We start from the raw sequence: 23,808 nt of genomic DNA, 5'->3' as shown, positions 1-23,808 counted from the left end.
TACCGCACTTCTTCTTCTCTCCATTTCAATGGTGAATTGCAACCAATCGACGGAGGATTGTCTCCAACATTTGGCCACATAAAATATCTGCCACCTTTTTTTCTCCACTTCAGAAATGAATTTGTTATAATTTTTTCGTGTTTGCGTGTCCCTCCCATTCCGCTGCTCAAAGATGGCGACGATCGAGGGTTGTTAGTGTCCATCTCACTCACTAGCGTTTGAATGCAACATGCGGGTTCCGACACTGCACTGAATTTTGCCATAGTTCTAGTATGAAGTGAACGCACGTATGCACCGAAGTGTAAGTATGGAAATACAAACTCTTGTTTACGGTCATGCGTGTCCTTTAAACCACGCCCCCTCATTGCCATCTCTCTGTCCGTCTCCTCGAAGGATGCTGGTGTGTTTTTATTCAAGGCAAATGACTGCTGGACCTTTAAGAATCACTGGACCACTTGGCAAATTGGACCCCCGCTGTCAAGTGACTGTGTGCGTGCGTGCGTGTGTGTGTGTGTGTGTGTGTGTGCTTCTCCTCAACAGTGACAAGTACGACCTCTGACATATGCAAATGTCTCCTTATTCCAGCAGCACAGGCAATGAGAGTGTGTGTGTGTTTGTGTGTGTGTGTGTGTGTGTGTGTGTGTGTGTGTGTGCACTTGTTTGTGTGTCCATGTCCATGTGTGTGCGTGCTCTTCCTGACTTTTTATTTTTTTTAACATATTATGATATGGGGTCAGGACCATGTGGCTGGCTCCTGGTAGAGAGGCTGTCATGTTGTCATGTCAACAACAGAGCCACTACATTGGAGGGCTAGCATGTTGGTACACCAGCCAAGACCTTTGTTGCATTGTGTTAGGTTAGCATCACTGCTAACACACGCTCAAATATAAAGTTCATGAACAAAAAAGAGTTTGGTATCAAGAGTCGCGGTTGAAAAATCGACTAACACTTTGCACCAGTAGGGGGAGCCTTACAGCAAAAAACAGCTGTTCCATACTCCTGCTTTAACCGTGCTTTTGTTGTTGTTTTATTTTTAAAAAATAAATACAACCAAGAAAGCACAGCCATTAAGACACCAACACCAAAAAAACAGACCATGCACAAAAATAAAGGCAAACAACACATTTATAATTAGAGGTGGGAATGAAAATGAAACGATACAACAATATGGTGATATTATCACATCACGATACAGCAATTGTGTAATTAATGACATATTATGACATAAGAAAGAATTTGATATTATACAACTCTAAAATTAATATTTGACGCTTGTGTATTGATACTGTATCCCGAGATATCACAATATTGTCCTGTTAATAATGATGATGATGAATACTGTAAAGTATGGATGAAAATAAGAACAAACATTATGAAATACAATGTAGGTGTGTGTGCGTGTGCATGTGTGTGTGCGTCTTACTAGGATCAGACTTGGAGAAGGTGTCTCTGTCCAGCAGGTTCCTGAAAAACAAGAGAAGAACAAAAAGCCACATGAGATCTCCAGTAATGGGCATCATATGAATGAGAACACTTTATTCTCCATTGACAGGAAGAAGACAAGAAGAAGAAGAAGAAGAAGAAACAGACTCTCCAAGTGGAGCTTCTTCAATATTTCAGGCATGCAGCAGCCGAGAACGAGAAAAAGAAGAAGAAGAAGAAGAAGGAGTAGTAGGACCTATTTTCACCCTCTTTTGCGTCCCTCAGCATCAAATTTACATTAGACTGCCATCTTGGCTTGCTGGGTAAACAGCAGCAGAAAATAAAGACGAAAAAAAAAGAAAGAAATCAGTGAAAGAAGAAGCGTGGAGGGAGAGCTGATGGAAAAAAAACCCTCAACTACCTGGGCCATCGAACATCAAAATGAACAAAGTGAAGACTGTTGGTGACTTCAAGTGCAAAATAAGGGTATTAAAAGCAATAGAGTGTGTCTTTTATGGCGTACTCACGCTAGGCCAATTGTACTGTGCCTGGGCACGTGTGGCTAGAGTGAGTGCACTTATTGTGCCCTAGTACGACACACTTCTCTCCTTTGGCACAATTGGAAGAAATGGGCCAGGGCCCAGCATGAATCCATGCACACGAACATGCACGCAGCTGAGTCATAGAACGACTGTGATGCAGTCACTCATCACAAGCTCTTCATGATATAATTCATAATATAAAGATTAGAGATGGTCCCAAACCACACCAACAGCACGTGTGCGTAATAAAGACATTTAATGCATGCAATTGCTCCTCTTGCGAAAATTACAGCAGTAACCTTCTTCAGGGGAAATAAAAAGACTCTAAATAATCCACAAAGTAATAGAAACTGCAGTAAAACAGTAGAATAGAAGGCGTCATTTATTTAATGAGATTGCTCCTTGTAATTGGCAGCTACAACCTTTCGCAAAATAAATGATCACAGTGACTCGAAATTAGCCACAAAGTACGAGAAATTGTAGTAAAACAGCAAAACAGAATGTGTTGTTTGAAATGAATGTGATTGCTTCTCTAAAAAAGTCATGAATGACAGCCACCACCTCTCACAAAACAAATGACCAGAATGACTCAAAATTACAACCGAATTAATCCGCAAAGACAGAAAAATTGCCGTAAAACAGCAGAATAAAATGTGCTGTTTAATAAATGTGATTGAACCGAGGGGTAAGGGGCAAGTGCTAAGGGGTACACGCCACTTGATAACAAGTGAAACGAAGGGGAAGGCGGAGCTACAACACCCGCTGAGAAGACGGAAGCGCGGAGACCGAAAGAAACACATAAATGTCAGTAATCACGCATAATTATTGAGTTTCACAGTAACGTCACTCATGGTTTATTATATATTCAATCATTGCTACTCCATGTAAATATTCGCTATGTTATGTTGGTTTTCGCGTTATAACTAGCCAGCTAACACTGATATCTGACTTCACTGCAATCTACTGCGTTTCATAAATAATTAGTCAGCAATTAGATAGCAACCACATTAGCCTGTTCATTGTAAGTTGTATTTTAAAGTAGCAAGGGGAATCTAGATTACTCAACTGGCCGGGAGAGTGCCATCTTTGTGTCCGACTAAAACGCCCCCTTTCTCGGCCACGGCGGGTGGATATCCCCCGCTCTATGCTCCAGAGCTCCGTGGCAGCGTGGAGGCTGCTCGGATGCCCCTCGCCCGCCCATGACAGGTGGCTAGCCCCTCTGCAGCGTGTACAGTGATGTTGTTTTTTTTCTAACCTAATTATTCAACGCAGCACATCCTAGTGAAGTGTGTTTGCTGTGAATCATAGCCACCCTAGTCACGGTGCGATATGTTAACTGTATTCAGCATACAGTATGGATGGTCAGGAAGTGAGCTACTGTAAATAAAACATGTAAACAACATGGCCATACTGTATGTTATGGAATCCCAGGAGTGCCAAAATTAAAAGGCAATACGTGTGGAAATACAATGAGAATCAATAATACAAAAATATACAAATGTGGAAATACAAAGAATCAATAATTTTAAAAATATACAAATGTAGTCATATTTTTTTACTATTTTGTCTTTGTTTTTTCTGTTTTGTCGTTGTTTTTTCTAATTTGCCGTTGTTTTTCCTGTTTTGTATTTGTCTTTTCCACTTGCGTTTTGTCATTGCATTTGGTAATACCATGCAAATGCAGAAGAATGAATGATGACTACTCCATACGTGATTACACGATTCCTGCTTGCAGTGGCTGTGTAGTTAAGGAAACTCGGGAGCCCGGAAATAATGTCACGGACAGAAAGTAGACGCAAATACATGTTTATCATAAGTAAACGGGGAAATTTAAATATGGTGGACGTGGACAAATTGAGAAGAGGTGTTCAATGAGAATTATGAGCAATTGCTCGGTTGGTGGAAAATGTCATGGAAAGTTTTGATAAAAAAAGTCTTTAAAGGCTATACAGTATCTGCGTTGATGAATGCAGATATGGATGAAGCTGTGTGGCGCAGTCTTTAAGAGGTAAATGCCTTATTTTCTCTTATTTAAATTTCCCTTGTTTACTTTTGAATGCTGTGGGCGGGTCATTCTTCTGCATTTGCATGGTATTATCAAATGCAATGACAAAACGCAAGTGTAAAAGACAAATACAAAACAGGAAAAACAACGGCAAATTGGAAAAAACAAAGACAATACAGAAAAAACAGAAAAAAATGTGTATATTTTTTTTTATTATTGATTCTCTTTGTATTTCCACACGTATTCCCTTTTAATTTTGGCACTCCTGTGATTCCATAGTATGTGGACAGCACACCACATTACCAAACTTTCTACCGTTGTCCCATCTATTTTTGTTTTACCACTACTCTATATTTGTTTGCAGCACACTATTACTATTATTATTGTATTTCCAATGAGTTAATAGTTGTAGCCCATCAATCATGCATATGTGTCATTCCTGCAGGAGATGCTGAGCCAAGTGAAGTCAGCTGCTACAAAATACAGCACTCCAGGACCTTTTAGAAGCTACAATTTCAGTATGGAAAAGTCAAATACAACAAAATGCAATTGTGGACTTTCTTACAAAACAATCAGAGAGAACATCAACGACACGAGGAGAGCGAGGCCAAAACAGGGAGGTTTTTAAACCTTGAAATGATGCTTGATAAGCTTTATATATTGTTATATTCTTATTTCTATTTCATATTTATACATTTTATATTACTGCTACAGTGCTGGTTATAAGCTGTTTATTACAATTGTTTGTTGTTTTTCAATAAATTTGTACAAATGTCTGGCTTTTTATTTAAAAAAAAGGTTGTTGTGAGGTACGCTATATAACATTGAAATAATGTATAATTACTTTATGGAAGGAAACATTTATTAGAAACCATTTCATGATCTCATCTGCCTATGTCACAGCCAGCAAGCGGTGAAGGGTGACGACGTAATAATCAAGTGGTGTCCCATTTCTTAGTGGCTTCTTCCCCTTGGGCCTAGGCTTTAAGGGGTAGGGGAAGGGGTAAGACAAAAGGGAAGAGCTAGGGGGTAGAATTGGGATTCAGCCTAAGACTGGAAATAATCCACAAAGTCATGCAGTAAAATGTTGTTTAAAATAAATGTGATTGCTCCTCTCAAAAATAATTAATGACAACTGTCACCTTTCACAAAATAAATTATCGTAATGACTCCAAATAAGACTGGAAATAATCCACAAAGTGACAGAAATTGCAGTAAAACAGCAGTATAGTATGTGTTGCTTAAAATAAATGCGATTGCTCCTCTCAAAAGTAATTAATGACAGTCGCCACCTTTTACAACACAAATTATCAGAATGACTCTAAATAAGACTGGAAATAATCCACAAAGTGAGAGAAATTGCAATAAAAAAAACGAATAAAATTTAATAAATGTTATTGCTCCTCTCAAAAGCAATTATTGACAGCCACCACCTTTCACAAAACAAATGATCAGAATGTCTGAAAATTACAATGGAATTAATCCGCAAAGACAGAAACATTGCCGTAAAACAGCAGCATAAAATGTTGAGATGCTGTTTAATACATGTGACTGCCACCTTTCCCAAAATAAATTATCATAATGACTCAAACTAAGACTAGAAATAATTCACAAAGTCAGATAAATTGCAGTAACATAGCAGAATAGAAGGTATCATTTAATTAATGCAATTGTGCCCCTCAAAAGTAATTAATGACAGCTGCTGCCTTTTACAAAATAAATGACTCCCACTAATAATCCACAAAGTAAGCGAAATTGCAGAATAGTGTTGCTTAAAATAAATGGGATTGCTCCTCTCAAAAGTAATTAACAACAGCCACCACCTTTCACAACATAAATGAACAGAATGACTTGAACTCAGACTGAAAGTAAGTGAATAGTGAGTGTCACAGTGGTCATCCTGCACAGTCCAGCCCTGCACACTGCCCGGGCTCAATCTCACGACCACACATCCTCACTGATTGAGAGATAAGTGCGCTCGCCAGTAAGCTAAAAGCCCAGGATATGAACCCACTGACCAGCGCGGCTCTTAAGGTGTGGAGGACTGATGTTTATATCACGTACTATGGCACAGCTATGCTAGCTGGCATCTGTTACACGTGTACACCCTAAGACGTGCCAATCCTCGCAGCTCATGTTGGTCCATAATGCTGGCTTAGCGAGTAGCCATCATGCTAGCTCGGGGGCGTCCGCCCCGTCCCTCTTGACAGGCGGTGAGCGTCTTCAAGCCGCTGATGTCAAGTGATGTTTCTGGATCAGGCTCTGGGGTTTTGCTGAGCCCAGTGCGGCCCAGATGGTGCAAACAGGACGTGTGCTCAAGGCCTCACCCGCCCCTGAAATCTTTGTCCTGTGTTTTATTCTCCCTGTATTTTCATGGTATCGGCTCGATACCAAAATGTGCAGGGGTGTGTGACTTCCCCTGTCAAATGGCAAACATGTGCAAAGATACAAAGAGGCAAAGGTACAAGTCAAAGGCAGCACGCAACTATCACCCTGCTCTGTGTGTGTGTGTGTGTGTGTGTGTGTGTGCACCTGAGGGCTTCCACCTGGTCGAGATGGGAGACTCTTAAAAATAAATAAATAAATAAATAAACTTCGGGAGGCCCCGGCTGAGTGTCTCACTGTTCATCAAACATTTAGGTGAGCGTCCCTCTCGACAGCAGAATTACATTTGAAATCCCACCAGCGCAATCACGTGCTCGCCTAAACATGGCCGCCTGCTGCTTTAAGTAGCTTCATGCTAGCAGGACCACGGCCATCTACATCTCCTGCAAAAGTGCAAACATGGAGAGGTAGTTCTATTTGGAGATGTGCAAAAAGGAAATGCCTGAACCCACTAAAAGAATGCGTCAACTATGTTTATCTCTATTTAGTAGTTCTGTCACGATCTGCTATGCATGGAAATGATGCGTGGGTAAAATGAACTTTGAAAAATCATCCAAAAAGACGAGTTTTGCTGACAGTTAAGCTACTCACAAACAAAACATACTAGCTTAGCACAGTCCGGTGTATTTTGGGAAGCTGAGCTACATCCACGCAGACAACCTCTCCTAAACAATACCACACTGGTATGGAAACAGGAGTTCAGCACACTCAAAGAGAGAGATACTCCTATCCTGTTCAAAAGGGCTTTTTAAAAACCATCCATTAATATGACTGGTGATCGTGTGAAAGTCCGACATCCAAGCAGTTTGGGTGTGTAACAGAAGTTAAGCGTTGTGGTTCCCCTGCAGACGCCTGAAGCTCAATCACACGTTCTTCTGCAGGGCAAATGGTGCAGCACAACACCAATAACAACAACAAGACATGGAGGATTTCCAAAGGCTGCTAAAGTGGACTTCGATGTGCCTCTCAAAGAACACTATATTTTGTATCTCACAGGTATCACTGGTTGATAAAGCAAATGAGTAAAGGAAATAAATACTGTAATAAAAGTATCCCTCAATGGACCGCAGCTCCTACAGTGCTAGAAGCATTCGTATATCCTCGGTTCGTGATGCTACCACCACCATGCTTGACTGTAGGCAGGACACCAATATCTTACTACTCACTTGTGTTGCCAGATATTTAGGCAATTATATTTTCCTCAATGAACCGCAGCTCCCCCGTCCCAGCAGCACTCGTGCACCCCCAGACCATGACGCTAACACCGCCATGCTTGACTGTAGGCAAGACACCAATATCTCACGTGTGTTGCCAGATATTTGAGCAATAATATTTTCCTCAATGAACCGCAGCTCCCCCGTCCCAGCACCATTTGTGCATCCCCAGACCATGACGCTAACACCACCATGCTAGACTGTGGGCAAGACACCATTATCTCACATGTGTTGCCAGATATTCGAGCAATAATATTTTCCTCAATGAACCGCAGCTCCCCCGTCCCAGCACCACTCGTGCAGCCCCAGACCATGACGCTAACATCCCCATGCTTGACTGTAGGCAAGACACCATTATCTTGCTACTCACTTGTGCTATTTACAAAGTAATTGTTTTGTGTTGACTCATTTTCAGCAGATAGTAAATCTACACTGATATACAAGCTACACACTGACTACTCTAAAGTGTTCTGACTTTCAGGAGTTTGTGTATATTAAAGTTTGCTGTTGTTCGTGGGTGCACGTTGCCACATGCCAGGATGTGTTTGCATGCAGCATCCCTCCTCTTCTTCTGTCTCTTTCTTCACGTTAGGCTTACAAAGCCAAGCATGCGCTGTGACACGGCGGCTTCTCAGCGGGTCAGCGGGCGGCTTCAATAGCACCGCATCACAACGCGTCAATTCTTCGACAACGCACACTCGCTACCTTTTGTGGCCCAAAAAGGTCGCAACTATCTCTCTCTGCGTCGCCATCGCTATCAGGTCCACTGCTCTTACACCACCAGGTGATCTTTCAGTGCTAACAGAACTCCTGGGAGCATACAGTACATCTGCGTGGTCGCTCCGATTGTTGATGCTGTGTGTGTGTGTGAGTGACAGTACGGGAGCTGATCAATCTGTCAGTCCTTCTGCTTGAGCGTCCGCATGAAGCCTACTCCACTGGATGATGCTTCACTTGCTCTGTCAACAAGCACACACGGCAAAGTGACAAAATCGCACCACCCACCCACCCTTGGGAACGCTGTGTGGGGGAGGCGACTGAGGTGTCCACTCTGCCAGGAGCTAAGACAGGAAAATAAGGCACCGAGTGCTTGTGAGAGGAGTAAACATAAGCCCCTTTTACAAAGCAACCTAGCCGCATCAGAGCTGAGCAGAACATGCATCCCACCTGCGCCTTTTACACAGAACTCTGCAAAAAGGAACACTGCTGAAACCATCTAAGAGTGTCCAAACGTTTGTTTCAGGAATGAACGATATTGGCATAAAAATAAATATGAATATAATACATATAAAATATATTGATATCAGCGCGCGGGTGAGACCTCATCAAACTGCGGCATGCTCCGCAGAGCAACTTGCTAGCTCAGTATGGCCGCGGCCTAAAATTATTTACAAATTTCCCCCTTGGGTTGTGAATATGCAATTTGCAACGACTCTAAAGCAGGGGGGAGGAAGGCATCTTCATTCAATACTTGTAATCTAATATGACACCTCGGGAAGAATCACTCTGCAGTGTTCATGCAGCAAAATAATTATCAATTGGCGGACACTTGCTGAATGAGCACAGTTTATAATTTCACTGATTGTATTAGTCCACAGTTTCATACTTTGCCTTTCACTTTGTTGTTATATGGATGCTTCTGCCACATAGAAACCTGCAGTTTTCCCAATCGGATTGCTGCTGTTGATGGTAGGACATGTTATAATACTACAGGACTGTAAGACTACTGGGCGTGATTTTTTTTTTTTAATGCTGTTTTGTTGAGACAAAATGTTTAAAAATAAATGGCACTTTTCTATGAGTTCTATTGCATATTATTTTGCACAAGACAAATGCATCCAGTGGCATCACAGTAAGAGAACCATAATGTGTTAATTATGTGACACACTACAGTAGTTTCAGGTTTGATCTTGGACTTCCAGGTAAGTTGTTAAGGTAAAACAATTCTAATGCCATCAAACATGTTGTAGAAATTCTCAGCAAGTAGAAGCAGTAAGTGTGACTTGGACTGCTACCGCAGAGATGATGCTACATGTAATTTACGTATGTCATTATATATTACATTTACACGTATGTTCAGTTGAAGCACCGAGGTTCCAAAGAGCTGATATAGTATCTTGCCGTGTTCAAGTCAAACATAATGCTGTGTTCGCTGGAGAAAAGTCATTTCCGTGGTGCCAAGGATGTGGAAAAAACACTTTACATGTCGTAAAGGAGCAGGAACAATCCCTGCACATAAAAGGCCTCCCAGATTTTATTTTTTTTTTTTTTAGCAAAGCTCCTTGAGAGCTGCTCAAGACGTCCTTCAACAATCTCATGAGGTCTCACTCTGGACACATTTAAAAGAATGGTTCTTCTTTTTCATCAGGAGCAACTGGGTACTTCGACATGGTCATGTGTAGGAGGATGGGACCAGCAGCCTTCAGGTTGGGAGACGACCACTCTACCACCTGAGCCACGCCGCTTATTTTTGACATATTTTTGACATATTTTACATACTTGATGGATTCATTACAAGAAGTATTTATTACAGGCCCGTAACTGGGGGGGGTTCGGGGGGTTCGAACGAAGCTACTTTGCTAATGCTAATTGCTGAGCCTCATTTAGTATTGCACGCTGTGCAGCAGCAGCCATGTTGGCCACGTGAGATGTGTTCAGGGACATCGTGCAAAAGAAGTTTGAATGTGTTAACTTGTCCTGTATTGAAAATTGGATTACAAAATATTTCATTGTATAGTCAAACCTGTCTTAGCGGCCACCTGTATAGAACGGCCACCTGCCTATAGCAGCCACTGAAAAATCCCCTGCAGCAAATTTACATGTTATAGACCCTGTGTATAGCAGTCACCTGTCCAACACGGCCAGCGGCCACCTATTTTGTCTCCCTTGGTCAATATCTGACTGCATATAGCGGCCAAATTACCAACTCAAGTAGAAGCTTCATGCACGAAAAAGTTTAGTTTTTCAATCAATGAAGCGGTCGTGTGTAGACTTTAATTATTGAGTCCTAGCTCAGTCACAATCATTCACAAGATCCACACAAACTGTCAGTTGTTCCACATAAAAAAGCCGTCTTCTTTTGAGCTTGCTATTTCCTGGTTAAACATGTAACTTTAAGAGCATTTGCACCAAAACATTACCGCAAAGTAGGCTGGGAACAGGACGTGCTCCCAGCGACGCTACAATAAAAAAAAAAAAACATACGCTAGCATGCATGCGGCAGCGGGAGCAAAACTGAGTTCGGTTGTACTTAATTGAAGTATTTTAGAATGTACTCACGTTATTTTTCATTAATCCTCATCCACAAATCCATCAAAGTCCTCATCTTCTGTATTCGACACAAAAAAAGCCGTCTTCTTTTCCGTTCGCTACTAGTCTGTTAACTTGTCAGTGTTATTCAGCGCCGAAGCAAAGAAGGAAACTTCTCCTGTTGCTTCTGCCAACTTTATTTATTGAAGGCGGCCACCAGACAGCAGCTCAGAACACACACACATCTCTCAGCATCGTCTCTCCTTCCTGCTTGCCCACAAGGCAAAGGTTAAACAAGCCCCACTACATAGCTGTCCAGCCAATGCCTGTAAGAAATGACACCGTTTATTTCCTGGTGCGCACTGGTCAATACTGTAATGCCGCTTGTTGTGGGGAAGGAGAGACTCACGTCGCCGATGCACTTTAATGGCTTTATTAACAGCGGAGAACACTGCAGGACTTTACATCCACGCCAACATAAACACACTTCCCAACTCTCTCGAAACTCACAGCTAGCACTGAGCCTAGCTCTCCTGCTTGGGACGCCCACCGTCACTTCCCGTCACTTCCTGATGAACTAAAGCTGTAATGACACACTGCCGTATAAAAAGTAAAATATTAAAAACAAGCGTAAGACATTACTAGCACAGCTTTATTCTGCGGGTCGTGGATATATTCTATCAGTTATTATTAAGCCTCTAGCTTCCTTTTAGTAAGTAAAAACCTTGGCTATGATTGCACTACATTGTCATGTAGACCTACAAAGTACATTTGGAAGAACAAGAGGTGAATAAATGTATTGCAACTGATGTGAAACTGATGAGGGGTAGGATTAAATAAGCTTTGCTTCTTCCTACTCCTTTTTGGACATGCAAAATTGTGAATTGTACTATGTGATGTGCTACTGTTTGACTCATGCATGTTCAGGATTAAAACCATGAACCATGATAATAACAAGCCTACAGTAGTAGTGCTGTACAACTTTTATCCACAGTCCACAGTGCCCTCTACTGGTCAACACTATTATTTTTTCCCCCTTTTTTTTCTTTTTTTCCCCTCTACTGGTCAACATTCAAACTGGACACCAACCTGTCTATAGAGGCCACCTGTCTATAGCGGCCACTGTTGCAGACTCCCTCTAGTGGCCGCTATAGACAAGTTTGACTGTATTAATATCAGCGCACCTGTGAGACAAATGATAAAATGTGACGATAATAATTTTAAGGGGAATTAGAAAGGGTTAGCCAACCAATATACTATACCATCGCAACCAATTGGAACACTTTTTGTTTTGTAAAATGGAATCCAAAATGCTGCAGAAAGTGCTCAGAACTGTTAGGAATGGGACATGATTACCCCGTGACCCAAGTCGACGCTCACCTGTCCTGCATTGGTCACCTGCATTCCCCCACATCAAGTTGTGGACTATCACACAATCCCGTTCACTTCCCCAACATCAGGGTCCTCCTTCAGTTGGCCTGTACCATCCCAGTAACATGGTGTGAATGTGAGCGAAGTGCCAGTACCTTGAAGCGTCTGAACACCTACATGAGGGCCAGTATGACGCAACAGCGGCTGACCTTGCTGGCACTTCTCCACATTCACTACAAAAAGGTTATCAACCTGGAGGAAGTGGTGGACATATTTTCCACGACACAGCCAAGAATGATGCTGAATGAGCGATAGGTAAGGCTGAAACACATTGTAGTGATTCATATTGTGTAGGCCAGTCTGTAGCCATTGCATGCTCAGTCGCCCAGTAAACTGATGAACTTATCTAAATAGGGCAAGCTTGATGTTGTCATTTTGCCCTTAAGCTTGTCATTTGGAGGAAATAACATTGTTGTTATGTCTGTCCAAAATATGTATCAGAAAACTGTTTTTTCGGGCTCCAAATGCAAAATTTTCCCTGCTTTGGGAGAGGGGTATACCCCCCTCACACACTCTCCCCCCGCTCGGTCACTTCGCTCCATCGCAAAAGGTCCGTTCACTCAGATTTTTGCACCACCCCTGAAAAATATCTGGTTACGGGCCTGTATTTTATATATATATATATATGTGTGTGTATGTACCTGTATTTATATACAGTACTAATTACACAATGTTTATATTTAGCATTTCAGATTATACTTATTCTGTACAAATTTTCTTTTAATTAAGGTATTGTTTATCATATGCACATTGTTTATTACTACAATGTTGCTGTACAGTTTTACAAATGCATGTATGTATGATATTATTTACAATATTTATACAAATCAATTTTTTTACATGTTTGCCACACATGGCTTTGATGACACATCATTGGTTTGACACCCTCCCACAAATGGTGAAAACATGGAACAGTGGTGAACCTTCCCCGGAGTGGCCGACCAACCACAATCAGCGATGACTCGTCCAAGAGGTCACAAAAGACCCCACAACGAAATCCAAAAAACTGCAGGCCTTGCTTACCTCAGTTAAGGCCAGTGTTCATGACTCCACCATAAGAAAGAATCTGGGTAAAAACTGCCTGGATGGCAGAGTTCTAAGATGAAAACCACTGCTGAACAAAAGAACATTAAGGCTCGTCTCAATTTTGCCAGAAAACATCTTGATGATCCCCAAGAACTTCGGGAAAATACTCTGTGGTCTGACGAGACAAGACTTTAACTTTTTGGAAGGTGTGTGTCCCATTACATATGGTGTAAAAGTAACACTGCATTTCAGAAAAAGAACATCAAACCAACAGTATAATATGGTGGTGGTAGTGTGGTGGTCTGGGGCTGTTTTCTACTTCAGGACCTGGAAGTTTGAAGATGAATTCTGCTGTCTACCAAAAAATCCTGAGGGAGATGTCCAGCCATCTGTTGGTGACCTCAAGCTGAAACAGACTCGGGTTCTGCAGCAGGACAATGATCCAAAACACACCAGCAAGTCCACCTCTGAATGGCTGAAGAAAAACAAAATGAAGACTTTGGAGAAGCCTAGTCCAAGTCCTGACCTGAATCCTATTGAGCTGTTGTGGCATGACCTTAACAAGGCGGTTCATGCTGGAAAACCCTCCAATGTGGCTGAATTACAACAATTCTGCAAAGATGATTGGGACAGAATTCCCCCACAGCGCTGTAAGAGACTCATTGGAAGTTATCGCAAGTGCTTGATTGCAGTTGTTGCTGCTAAGAGTGGCCCAACCAGTTATTAGATTTGGAGGGCAATCACATTTTCACACAGGGCCATGTAGGTCTGGATTTTTTGTCTCCCTTAATAACAAAAGGTTTAATTTAAAAACTGCATTTTGTGTTCAATATTTAAAATTGTTTGATTATCTGAAACATTTAAGTGTGACAAATTAATTAAATAAATTGGATTTATTTTAATTATTGTATTATTCTGTTATATTACATTACACACGGTGGCCTAGTGGCCACACAGTCAGGAGATCTGGAAGATCTGGGTTCGAACCTTCATTGGGCATCTCTCTGTGGAGTTTGCATGTTCTCCCCGTGCGTGGGTGGCTTTTCTCCGGGTTCCCCCCGGCTTCCTCAAACATTCACAAAAACACGCATGTTGGGTTAATGGGCAACTCTAAATTGTCCATAGGTATGAATGTGACTGTGACAGGTTGTTATGTACCCGGCGACCAGTCCAAAGTCAGCTAATCGCGAACCTAGTGAGGATAAGCGGCATAGAAGATGGATGAATGAATATTTGTGCTATTTTAACTTCACGATGACACAGGAAGTGAACATCAGTAATTGTGTAAAACGTGTTAAAACACGTTACAAATAAACCCAGCCATTACTTTAAGGTAATATTATTAAAGGAAGGCATATATCTTTTATATTCAGGTTTCAATTCATTTCACTTTGCCTAATGTTGAAGAAGACAAGTTTCTATACATTTTCTTTATTGTTATTGTTGCCATATGATGATGTTATCAGTATCACTCACAATCTGACAATAATAGTTACTAGTTACTTAGCAACTCCTTCGCCAACCGTCCATGTGAATGGTCCATCACTGATAAGACATTGCGTCGCTTTCCTGGCCTTTTCCAAACACTTTCTATCTTCTCATTCCCACATTGTCAAACCAACGATGTGTCAAAAAAGCACAGCAACACACAAAACATATGAGCAGTAGGATTGTTTGCATGTGGTGATGATGGTAATGATGCACAATTGAAGCAAGAAAAGACGAGCAAGCCATCAAAGCTACGATAATTCAGTCTCCATCTTTATCTATTTATTTGATTCCGGTGGCTGTGATGTTTAAGGTCATTATCTTACTGAGCTTTTATCATCAGCATGACAACACTTCCACTTTTTACACACAACAAACATCAACACTGTGGTGTGTTGCCTCCGAAAATAAAATATTACATGAAGAAGAAGAAGACGTAGGAGAAAAAGAATAAAAAGGAAGGGAAAAAATGGAGAAGAAGGGCAAGAACAAAAAAACAAGAACAAGAAAAAAGGAGAAGGACATGAAAAATGAGAAGAAAAAAAGACAATCAAGGAGAAGAAGGAAGCCAAGAAAAAGAAGGAGACACAAAAGAAAGGGTAGAAGGACAAGAAAAATTAGAAGAAAAAGAGGAAGGACAAGAGAATGAGGGAGAAAAGGGAGAAGGAGGATAATACAAAGGAGATAAAGAAGAAGATGGAGAAGAGGAAGAAGGAGGAGTTACAGGAGGAGGAGAAGGACAAGAAAAAGGAGAAGAAAAGGAGGAAGGACAAGAAAATGAAGGAGAAGAAATAGAAGATGAAAAATAGGAGGACAAGAAAAGGGAGATAAAGAAGGATGAGAAGTACATAAAAGGAGGTGAAGAAGAGGAAGGACAGGAAAATGAAGGAGAAAAAGGAGGAGAAGATGAAAAAAGGACAACAGCGAGGAGAAGTAAAAGGACAAAAAGGAGATAAACAAGGAGAAGAATGAGGACAAGAAAAGGAGAAGAAATCGAAGAACAAAAAAATGGAGAAAAAGAAGAATGAGAACAGATAAATAAAATAAGAACATAGAGGAGGAGGAGAAGGAAAATAAAAGTAGAAGAGGAAGGACAAGAAAATGAAGGAGGAAAAGAAAGATGAAGAAAAACAGAAGATGGAGAAGAAGGATGACAAGAAAAAGAAGGAGAAGGATCAAAAATGAAGGAGAAGATGAAAAATGAGAAGATTGAAAAGCAGGACAAAAAAGAATGGATGAACAAGAAGGAGGACAACAAGAAAAAGAAGGACAAGAAACAGAAGAAGAGGATAGACAAAAAATGAAGGATGAGAAGAAGAAAGAAGCCAGAGAAGATGGAGGAGAAGAAGAAGAATTATTTTGTTGCGTCATGAAACCAATCCATCAAAGAGATGGCTGATGGTTGTGTTGCGTTTGGGTGCTGTTAGATCAGTATCTAAGGCGTGGTTAGCGCCATCTGACATGTCTTTAACTACACATGCATGGCAGTCGGCAACCACAATGTAAGCCAGTGGGCATCTTCTAGCGCAGGGTGTCATTTTACACACTGTCCGTTACGTCGACGCCGGAACGGCTGACTCACGTCAACATAAGCGGTTGTCGACATGACGGAACTAGCCATTTACTAGCCATTTCTTGCACATTTACTTGTGACTTTGACCAGAGACATAAGAACAATGGCTGATAATGTTTGTGGATAAGGTTTTCCTCTGTTTCTGCCTATTTTTAATTAGACTCTTGTGTTTACATATGATATTTCACACTCTTACCTGAGGACTCACTTTTCGCAAAAATGACCCCCTTTGGCGCTCACATTTTGTCAACTGAAGCAGTAAACCATGTATAACGTTGTGGACTTAAGCGGACACTATTTAGTAATAAGATGGTTGACTAGGACATGATGAGTTGGCCGACAAAAACTGTTTTCAAGTGGGCATATTAACATGTCAAGTACTAACACATCGTGATAGCAAAATAATCAGTTCATCCATTAATCGATCATCCATCGTCTACAATCATGCATGTTTCTGTCTGTATGGTAATGAAAGGTGCCATTCAGAACCACTTCAGCCACTTCATTAACTCATTCACTAATTAAATTAATCCTTTACAAAGACAACAATGTTGACTTTTGACTGACATCTTTATTATTATATGCTGTTTAAGATATTTATTATAAACCACGTGTAAACATTAGTAGTATATAGTAGTAGTAGTACAACCAGTACACCAATAAACGTATTATTAGTTACATTAATAAGCTGCTATACCACTGACTCCATGTTGGCGCCCCACAAGCGCGCCAGTCCACGTGCCAGCTGCCAGATGATGACATTTGGCGCCAAATCAACACCAGGCAACCCCCACTGGCGCACCCGCACGCGCCTCGCAATGCATTTTAGGCAATAAGCAAGCAACCAGCATCGTGCATACCAACGATTGTGCAAGTACATAGGTAAAGCGTGCGCGTGCGTACTCACCTGCACGACACGGTGAGTTCAACTTTAGTGGCGGGAATAGCCGCGGTGAAGGGGTCCGCGTCCCCGATGCACGCCATGGTCGTCCCGGACACAGCAGCAGCAGCAGCAGCAGCAGCAGCAGCAGCAGCAGCAGCAGCAGCAGCAGCAGCAGCAGCCGCGGGCGTGAGAAAACGACCAGGACGACGAGGAACTCCTGCAGGGGGGACTGTCTTTTGGGATTGGAGGGGCGGGGCGTGATGTCCTCGAGGAGGGTCCGCAGCCCACCTGAGTGGTGACGTGAGGCTCTTAACGCGGGAAAAGCCTACCAGAGTCTAAGGAGAGGGAGGAGAACGCCCACGAGTTCACTGCTTGCGCGCGCATGCACGCGAGGGAGGAGGAGGAGGAGGAGGGGCGTGCACGATGACACACGCGCACACACAGCGCGAGAGTTTGACATTTCAGCAGGCTGAGGCTTAAAGCGCCGCTATGTAATCACTTAATTCATACTTGTGATGTCACTGATGGCCAATCAAGTCAAACCATTCATGTTTAACTTATGGAATTCTAATATATATCATATAGCAACACCCACGGAGTACAATATCAACAAAGATAATAAATAATAATACAGGTACTATTGAAATGTAATTACAATAAACTACTAGTAAATACTAAGCAAATACGCCCTCTAGTGGCTGTGACTATTCTCCCCATGAACTTTCACCCTCTTGAAGCAAAATTGGCAATATGGTAAGCCCTCATTTATCGTGGTTAATTAGTTCCAGACTCGACCATAATACGTGCATTTCTGCGAAGTAGGACTCCTTATTTAGAAATTGGATATTTTCGTATTTACATCGAAACTTGTGACCTTCTAAATACAGTTTTTTAAACATTATTAAAGCCCTGTAGACATGAACTAACACCCCTATAGAGTAGCCGTAAGACTCTTGCTGGTGTGTGTTACTATAAATGTGTTCCCAAGGGGAGCTGAGTGGCGCGTGGAAAGGAGGTGACGGCGTGGGTTACTGCAGCAACAGTAGCCCATGTTTTTATTTGGGATTATTGAGCCTGTCGTGAGATAATTCAAACCTGCAATAAAAGCCTGTTGTTCCAGCGATCAAATCTGGTGCATTACAAATATTACAGAAACATTCCTGACACCTACATATATTTAATACGACCTATCATTCACAGCGTCTCTGAATGAGTCTCCTGAATGAAAATGCTTAATTTAGGCAAAAAATATGAAACCGTGATAGAGTGAAGCCATGAAATTCAAACCGCTAAGTGGCGAGGAATTGTATTTGTGAACACACAAAGGATGCGGCTTGAATTTGTTTGTCTTCAGAAACAGTGTATCCCATATGAAATAGAAACAATCAGTTCGAGTGTGAAACTATGGGCATTCTAAAGGCTTTGGCCGTTGTTTGACATCACATTTTAACATCGTTAAATGTCATACAAGTGTAAAAAGAAGTGAAGTCGATGTGGATTTTGCTGAGCAAGGCTGAGCAACATGTCTCTTATGTATGGAGGCATACCTAATGAAGTGGCCAGTGTATTGTTACAGGGCGTCCAAAGTCGTCTGGAAGTCCAGCTGTGAGCGTGAGGCAGATGGTTTGCACACGGACCATCTGGGAAGACGACCTTGGACTCGCTCAGACCAAGGATGACAGACGATGAGAAAGCATCAAGCTGCTCGCCAGCTCTGATAAGATGTGCTAGCGACTGTTAGCACACATGCTAACCCATTAAATGTAACTTTTTCAAGTTTATTTTGGTAGTAAAGAGAGACAATTTGGTTGTCATGGTTGTCTCTTGCAGTACTACTTTGATCCACAAGTGGCAACAGTGAGCTAGAGTGAGCTACTTTTCTTCCATTCGAGCTTTTGAAGATAAAAGTGTGGCCTGAACGTAACATGACATTCTCGTTAAAGACAACAAAGATGGCGGTCCATCTGTGGGGAAACATGCCCAGAAGTATTAGTCTTTCATGCCCAACTGTGGTCACATGATGATTGCCTGAGCAAAACAAAGCCAATTAACTCACCCAGCGTGAAGTTGAGAGATTTAGGAGGTCTAACAGAGTGTTTCCTCAAAAGATGCGGCAGGAGGTTGTGTAAATATATGCAGTGTCAGCAGCCAGGTAAAATGTGAAAAGTCTCAGTTTGTCACTTTTAATTGCTGCCTCCTTCCACTGGGTGACAAGTACACACTATGCTGCAAAGAAACACGAGCAAAATGAGACATCTAATCCCTGCTTGATTAGAACGTTGACGCTTTCATATTAACAACTTTTTTATCAGCTCAAGCTCACTTTCATCAAGTGTGCCTTTAATGGCAGTCATTTGAAGAGGAATCTCGTCTTGAGTTTAAAGATCTGATCAGTTTCTTTTAAATTATCACATGGCTTTATGAGGAAGAAGTACAAACATAACTACATCAGACTGCTACTACTTGTATGAAAAACCCTTTAAAATACTCATCAAATGATTGTTAAATCCATTAAACACCGAGTGACTGTGGACCATGGCACCGTTACGAGTGAGCAAAGACCATATCAACATACGTTTAGCGAGCGTGGTCCATGCCACGTACAATCACCAACACGGACCATGTCAACAAAAGTGTGTCGTGCCTATGTGATGGACTACACCACTTTCATAAAGTGGGCACGGACCATGTTGACCTACATTTCACAAGCATGGACCATGTCAACAGTCATACAGCATAAGTCACAGATCATGTCAACGGTTAATAGTCACACGGCGGTCTGATGTGTTTGTAAACATGGTGTAATTATGACTTGTTTGTAGGGCTGTTAAGACTTTCGACGTTCCACTGCATGGAGAGTAAGGACTTAAGAGTGCAAATGCATGCCAAAGACATTCCATCCAGAAGGGAGCACACCTTGACACTGATGGCCTTCCCCGTGGTTTTGCTGCGTTCTAAGGGTCTTTCCTCATGAGAAGATGTGCTGAGGTACCTTTATTTCTTCTGCCTCTGAGGGCCAATGAGCAGACGTGCAAAATGCACGCATCTGCAACGTTGAAAAGGGCTGTCCGCGCTGTTTTTAAATTAGGATTGGTAAGCAAGAAAGGTGCGGTGGGGGGTGGCGGGTGGTTACCGAGCATCCAACAACACAGCAGCTGAAACTTTCATTGTCTTTACTGCAGCGGCATTGGCATCACCTGAGGATAAAGGCGGCTTAGAAAATGGATGGACGGCATTGGCATCACACACAAAATGTCAGGTGATGATGGTGGGAGTGGCTTTGCGCTTTGAACACTTCCTCAGTCGCGAGCGTCGTTCCAAGCAAAGTGTAATGAGCCTCTTTAAAAGCGTGGGACTGATTTAAATATTACTTATGTCCTCTAGCTCCCAGTCCTGCTTTTAATTAAATTATTTTTAAACTAAAACAAAGATCTACTTTCATTATACACACACACACACACACACACACACAAATCTAAATGCAACACTTTGGCTTTTCCTCCCACTTTTCATGAGCTTGAACTCAAAGCTGCAAAACTTTTTCTAGGTACACAAGACGAATTTCTATACAATATTGTTCACAACTCTGTGATTGGACAGCATGATTGTTAGGTTAACCACAATAAATGATCACTAAAATGCGCACGTTACCTGTATAAAAATGTTGCCTTCATATTTTGAGTATCAAACAAGTCGAGGTCAGATTGCATGACGCTACTGCCATCTGGAGGACATAAGTGGTAGCTCTCATTACTTCAAAAATACGTCAGGCTTTCTATGGTAGCAAGCATACAAAAAAGGTGATTACCTGTGGGGAAAAAAAACAATGACTGTGTTAAGTGGGCTCATGCTAACACAAAAGGTGATTACCTGTGGGGGAAAAAAAACAATGACTGTGTTCAGTGGGCTCATGCTAACACACAACACCAACAATAGATCTCACCTTGCAAATCCAAAAAACTTTTCTGGAGACTATGTCCAAGTATGCCGTCGATAAGGTCAGTGTTCTCCATGATTGGACACAAAGTAGGAAGAGGTTGCAAAGTGACCTTGTTAGCATTTCTAAAGCACCTAAAAGAACATTTAAATGACAAAAATGTGTAAAGAAAGCCTGAGGGAGATGTTTGTTTTTGACAGATGGCGTTTATTCTCAGCAGGCATCATCTGACATTTGAATGTCTACACAGACGGCCATTTGGAACATGGCTTCTATAGTTGCAAATGAGGGGCATGGGGAGGGGGAGACGGCGGACTAAAGAAAAACGAAAGTCTAAGCATGAATTCATTAAATAACATCCTTGGCTTCAGTGGAGGAAGTCCCACGTGGCCTCCTCCTACGTTCAAACTGGTGGTCCCACAGGATGAGCAACATTCAGTTATATGTCATATTACACCATGACATCATCATCCTCACAAGTGTCACTGAAGCATACATGTGACAGAGTCTGAAGGCCTCGCCTCTCTAAAGGCCTGTGACATAAATATACTGTACATACATTGTGCGTTGCTACGGTAACCAGCAGACCTCACCTGCAGTGCACTACGACAAGCCCTCTTATACATGTGAGGAGACACAAACAAACGTCGAGTGAGTGTGAACCATTGCCACTGCACGGACTGCGTACATCGCAAAAATCAACATACACGACGTATGCATGTATCCGTGTCTTCATATGTGTAGTGAGCGCAGACCCCGTCAACATACATACATACAACAGGCACAGACCCTGTAGCCATACATGTATTGACTGTGGACCATGCCATACACATGTAGTCAGTATAGACCACATCAATATACAGTACATGTGGTGAGCACGAACCATGTCACCATAAGTGTAGTTAAGTGTGGACCATGTCAGCCATTGTGTTGAGCTGTCATGTCTACATGTCTGACAATGTGACAATGTGATGATATCGAACTACAGTACATCAAGCGAGCACAGACCATGTCAACATATGTGGAGCGAGTGTAGCACGTCAACACATTTTTCGTCAACAGGGACCATGGCAACATACATTTGTGGACCGTCCCACACAAATTAAGTGAGCACGAACCTTGTCAATGTACATGCAAATGGGCACAGACCGCGTCAAACATCTGTACTGAGCGTAAAATATGTGTGCTGCCATTTTGACAGTCATGATATCAACTTAACTAAAGTGAGCACAGACCATGTCAACATATACTGTAAAGTAGTGAGCAGGCCATATCGACATACAATGCATGTAGTGAGATGAGACCGTGTTACATAAAAGAAGTGAGATAGGACCATGCCAACATTTGTGTTGAGTGTGGAGCCTATCACCAAACGTGTAGTGAGCACAGCCCAGAGTGAATATAGTGAAACCATGTCTAAATGCCTGTATGACGTGTAGACCAGGTCACCATGAGTGTGCAGGATGGCCCACATGTAGAGAAACAGGTGTGGACCATGTCAACGTACATGTATGGCATACAGACAAAGTCACATACAGGTATTGAGCGCAGACCACGTCAATGTATGTGTATAGAGCGTGAACCATAACAATACTAATGTAGAGTGTAGAGTCTTCAAATGCTGCTCTGAGTAAAGACGAATGGCATCACACAGCTACTTAATACATGGCGGTAGTGCCGTGTGGGCAGGGCACAACACAATCAAGTCTTATCTACGCTCGATAAACGAGACAAATCCAGCACCTAACTAAAAGATTTCAAAAATCAACAAGTATATGTAAACTAAAATGCATCCCATCAGCCTCAACCAGGAAGTGTCTCACCCCTTCCTCATGACATGTCCACTGTGGACATGAGTGCTGCAGTGACATGTATTCTTCAAGAAATAGAGCTCAAACAGGAGAGGGCGTTAAGCAGAATACTTGAAGCCACACGTGATGACATGAGGACATCCTGGGTTGTTTAGACCAGCTACCAACCCGCCACTTCCTTTTTTGACTGATGTGCTGATACGCAAGATGCTAACAACAAGCGTGAGATGTTGAATGATGTGCGTGTTTAGTGTAAGGTCGCAGCAAGTACTGGGATAGAGCCAAGCCAGGGGTCAAAGTGCAGGGCAGCGCCAAATCAGGGGATGGCAACAGCGTCTTTCCAGCAAGGTCAACCAGTAGGGGGCGCAGACTTCAAATACTGGCCATCTCATCTGCATTGTCTACCGCCTCAAAGGTGCCGTCCAGTCCTCCTCGGGCCCGCCAGATCTTCACTGTGCGGTCGCTGGAAGACAATGTTGAATATCAAACACATCAAAATGGATTCCAATTCCTTACTGGAAACATAAACATTATAGTGATGTAAAGCTATTTGTTTATTAAGTCCTGTATTGTGTGTAAAACAAATGTAACAAGCCAGCTCCCAACCCGCCCACACCCAGGGATGTAACCCAGGTCCAAGCTAAAAGCTTGAGAAAGCAAGGTAGCACATACACACAACCATGGTATGTTTAAGGACCATCGAACAAAGTGGGAAGCGTTGTCGCTCATCAAAACACAATGAAACAAAACCTGCCATTTCTAACTGAATATTATTTGGCGACTAAATTATTATTTCCAAAATGTATATTTATTTACAAAATGTGTTGTCATTAGTGTGTGTG

The 23,808-nt window shown here is 42.0% G+C and overlaps 2 protein-coding genes across 9 annotated transcripts in view; both read right to left on the bottom strand.

Moving 5' to 3' along the window:
• LOC129181155 (copine-8-like) overlaps positions 1-18,792 on the bottom strand; it is a 93,712-nt gene extending 74,920 nt beyond the window's left edge. Inside the window, exons 1-4 of one of the 3 annotated variants that reach the window (XM_054775923.1) lie at positions 18,766-18,792; positions 17,398-17,506; positions 17,243-17,364; positions 1,424-1,464 (exon numbers count right to left, since the gene is read on the bottom strand). In XM_054775923.1, coding sequence (XP_054631898.1) covers positions 1,424-1,464; positions 17,243-17,319 — 118 coding nt within the window. In that variant the 5' untranslated portion in view covers positions 17,320-17,364; positions 17,398-17,506; positions 18,766-18,792. Of the gene's footprint in view, positions 1-1,423; positions 1,465-17,242; positions 17,560-18,765 lie in introns of those variants that run through there. The other 2 variants (XM_054775921.1, XM_054775920.1) reach the window with 2 other exon arrangements.
• Positions 18,793-21,339: 2,547 nt separating this feature from the next.
• The window catches only part of kif21a (kinesin family member 21A), a 45,240-nt gene continuing 42,771 nt past the window's right edge, over positions 21,340-23,808 (bottom strand). For all 6 annotated transcript variants that reach the window (XM_054776079.1, XM_054776084.1, XM_054776080.1 and 3 more), the window contains one exon: positions 21,340-23,429. In XM_054776079.1, coding sequence (XP_054632054.1) covers positions 23,339-23,429 — 91 coding nt within the window. In that variant the 3' untranslated portion in view covers positions 21,340-23,338. The remainder of the gene's footprint in view (positions 23,430-23,808) is intronic.

The sequence above is a fragment of the Dunckerocampus dactyliophorus genome, chromosome 5 (assembly GCF_027744805.1).
Source record: "Dunckerocampus dactyliophorus isolate RoL2022-P2 chromosome 5, RoL_Ddac_1.1, whole genome shotgun sequence".
NCBI lineage: Eukaryota > Metazoa > Chordata > Actinopteri > Syngnathiformes > Syngnathidae > Dunckerocampus > Dunckerocampus dactyliophorus.
This window is presented reverse-complemented; position numbering and strand designations above follow the sequence as displayed.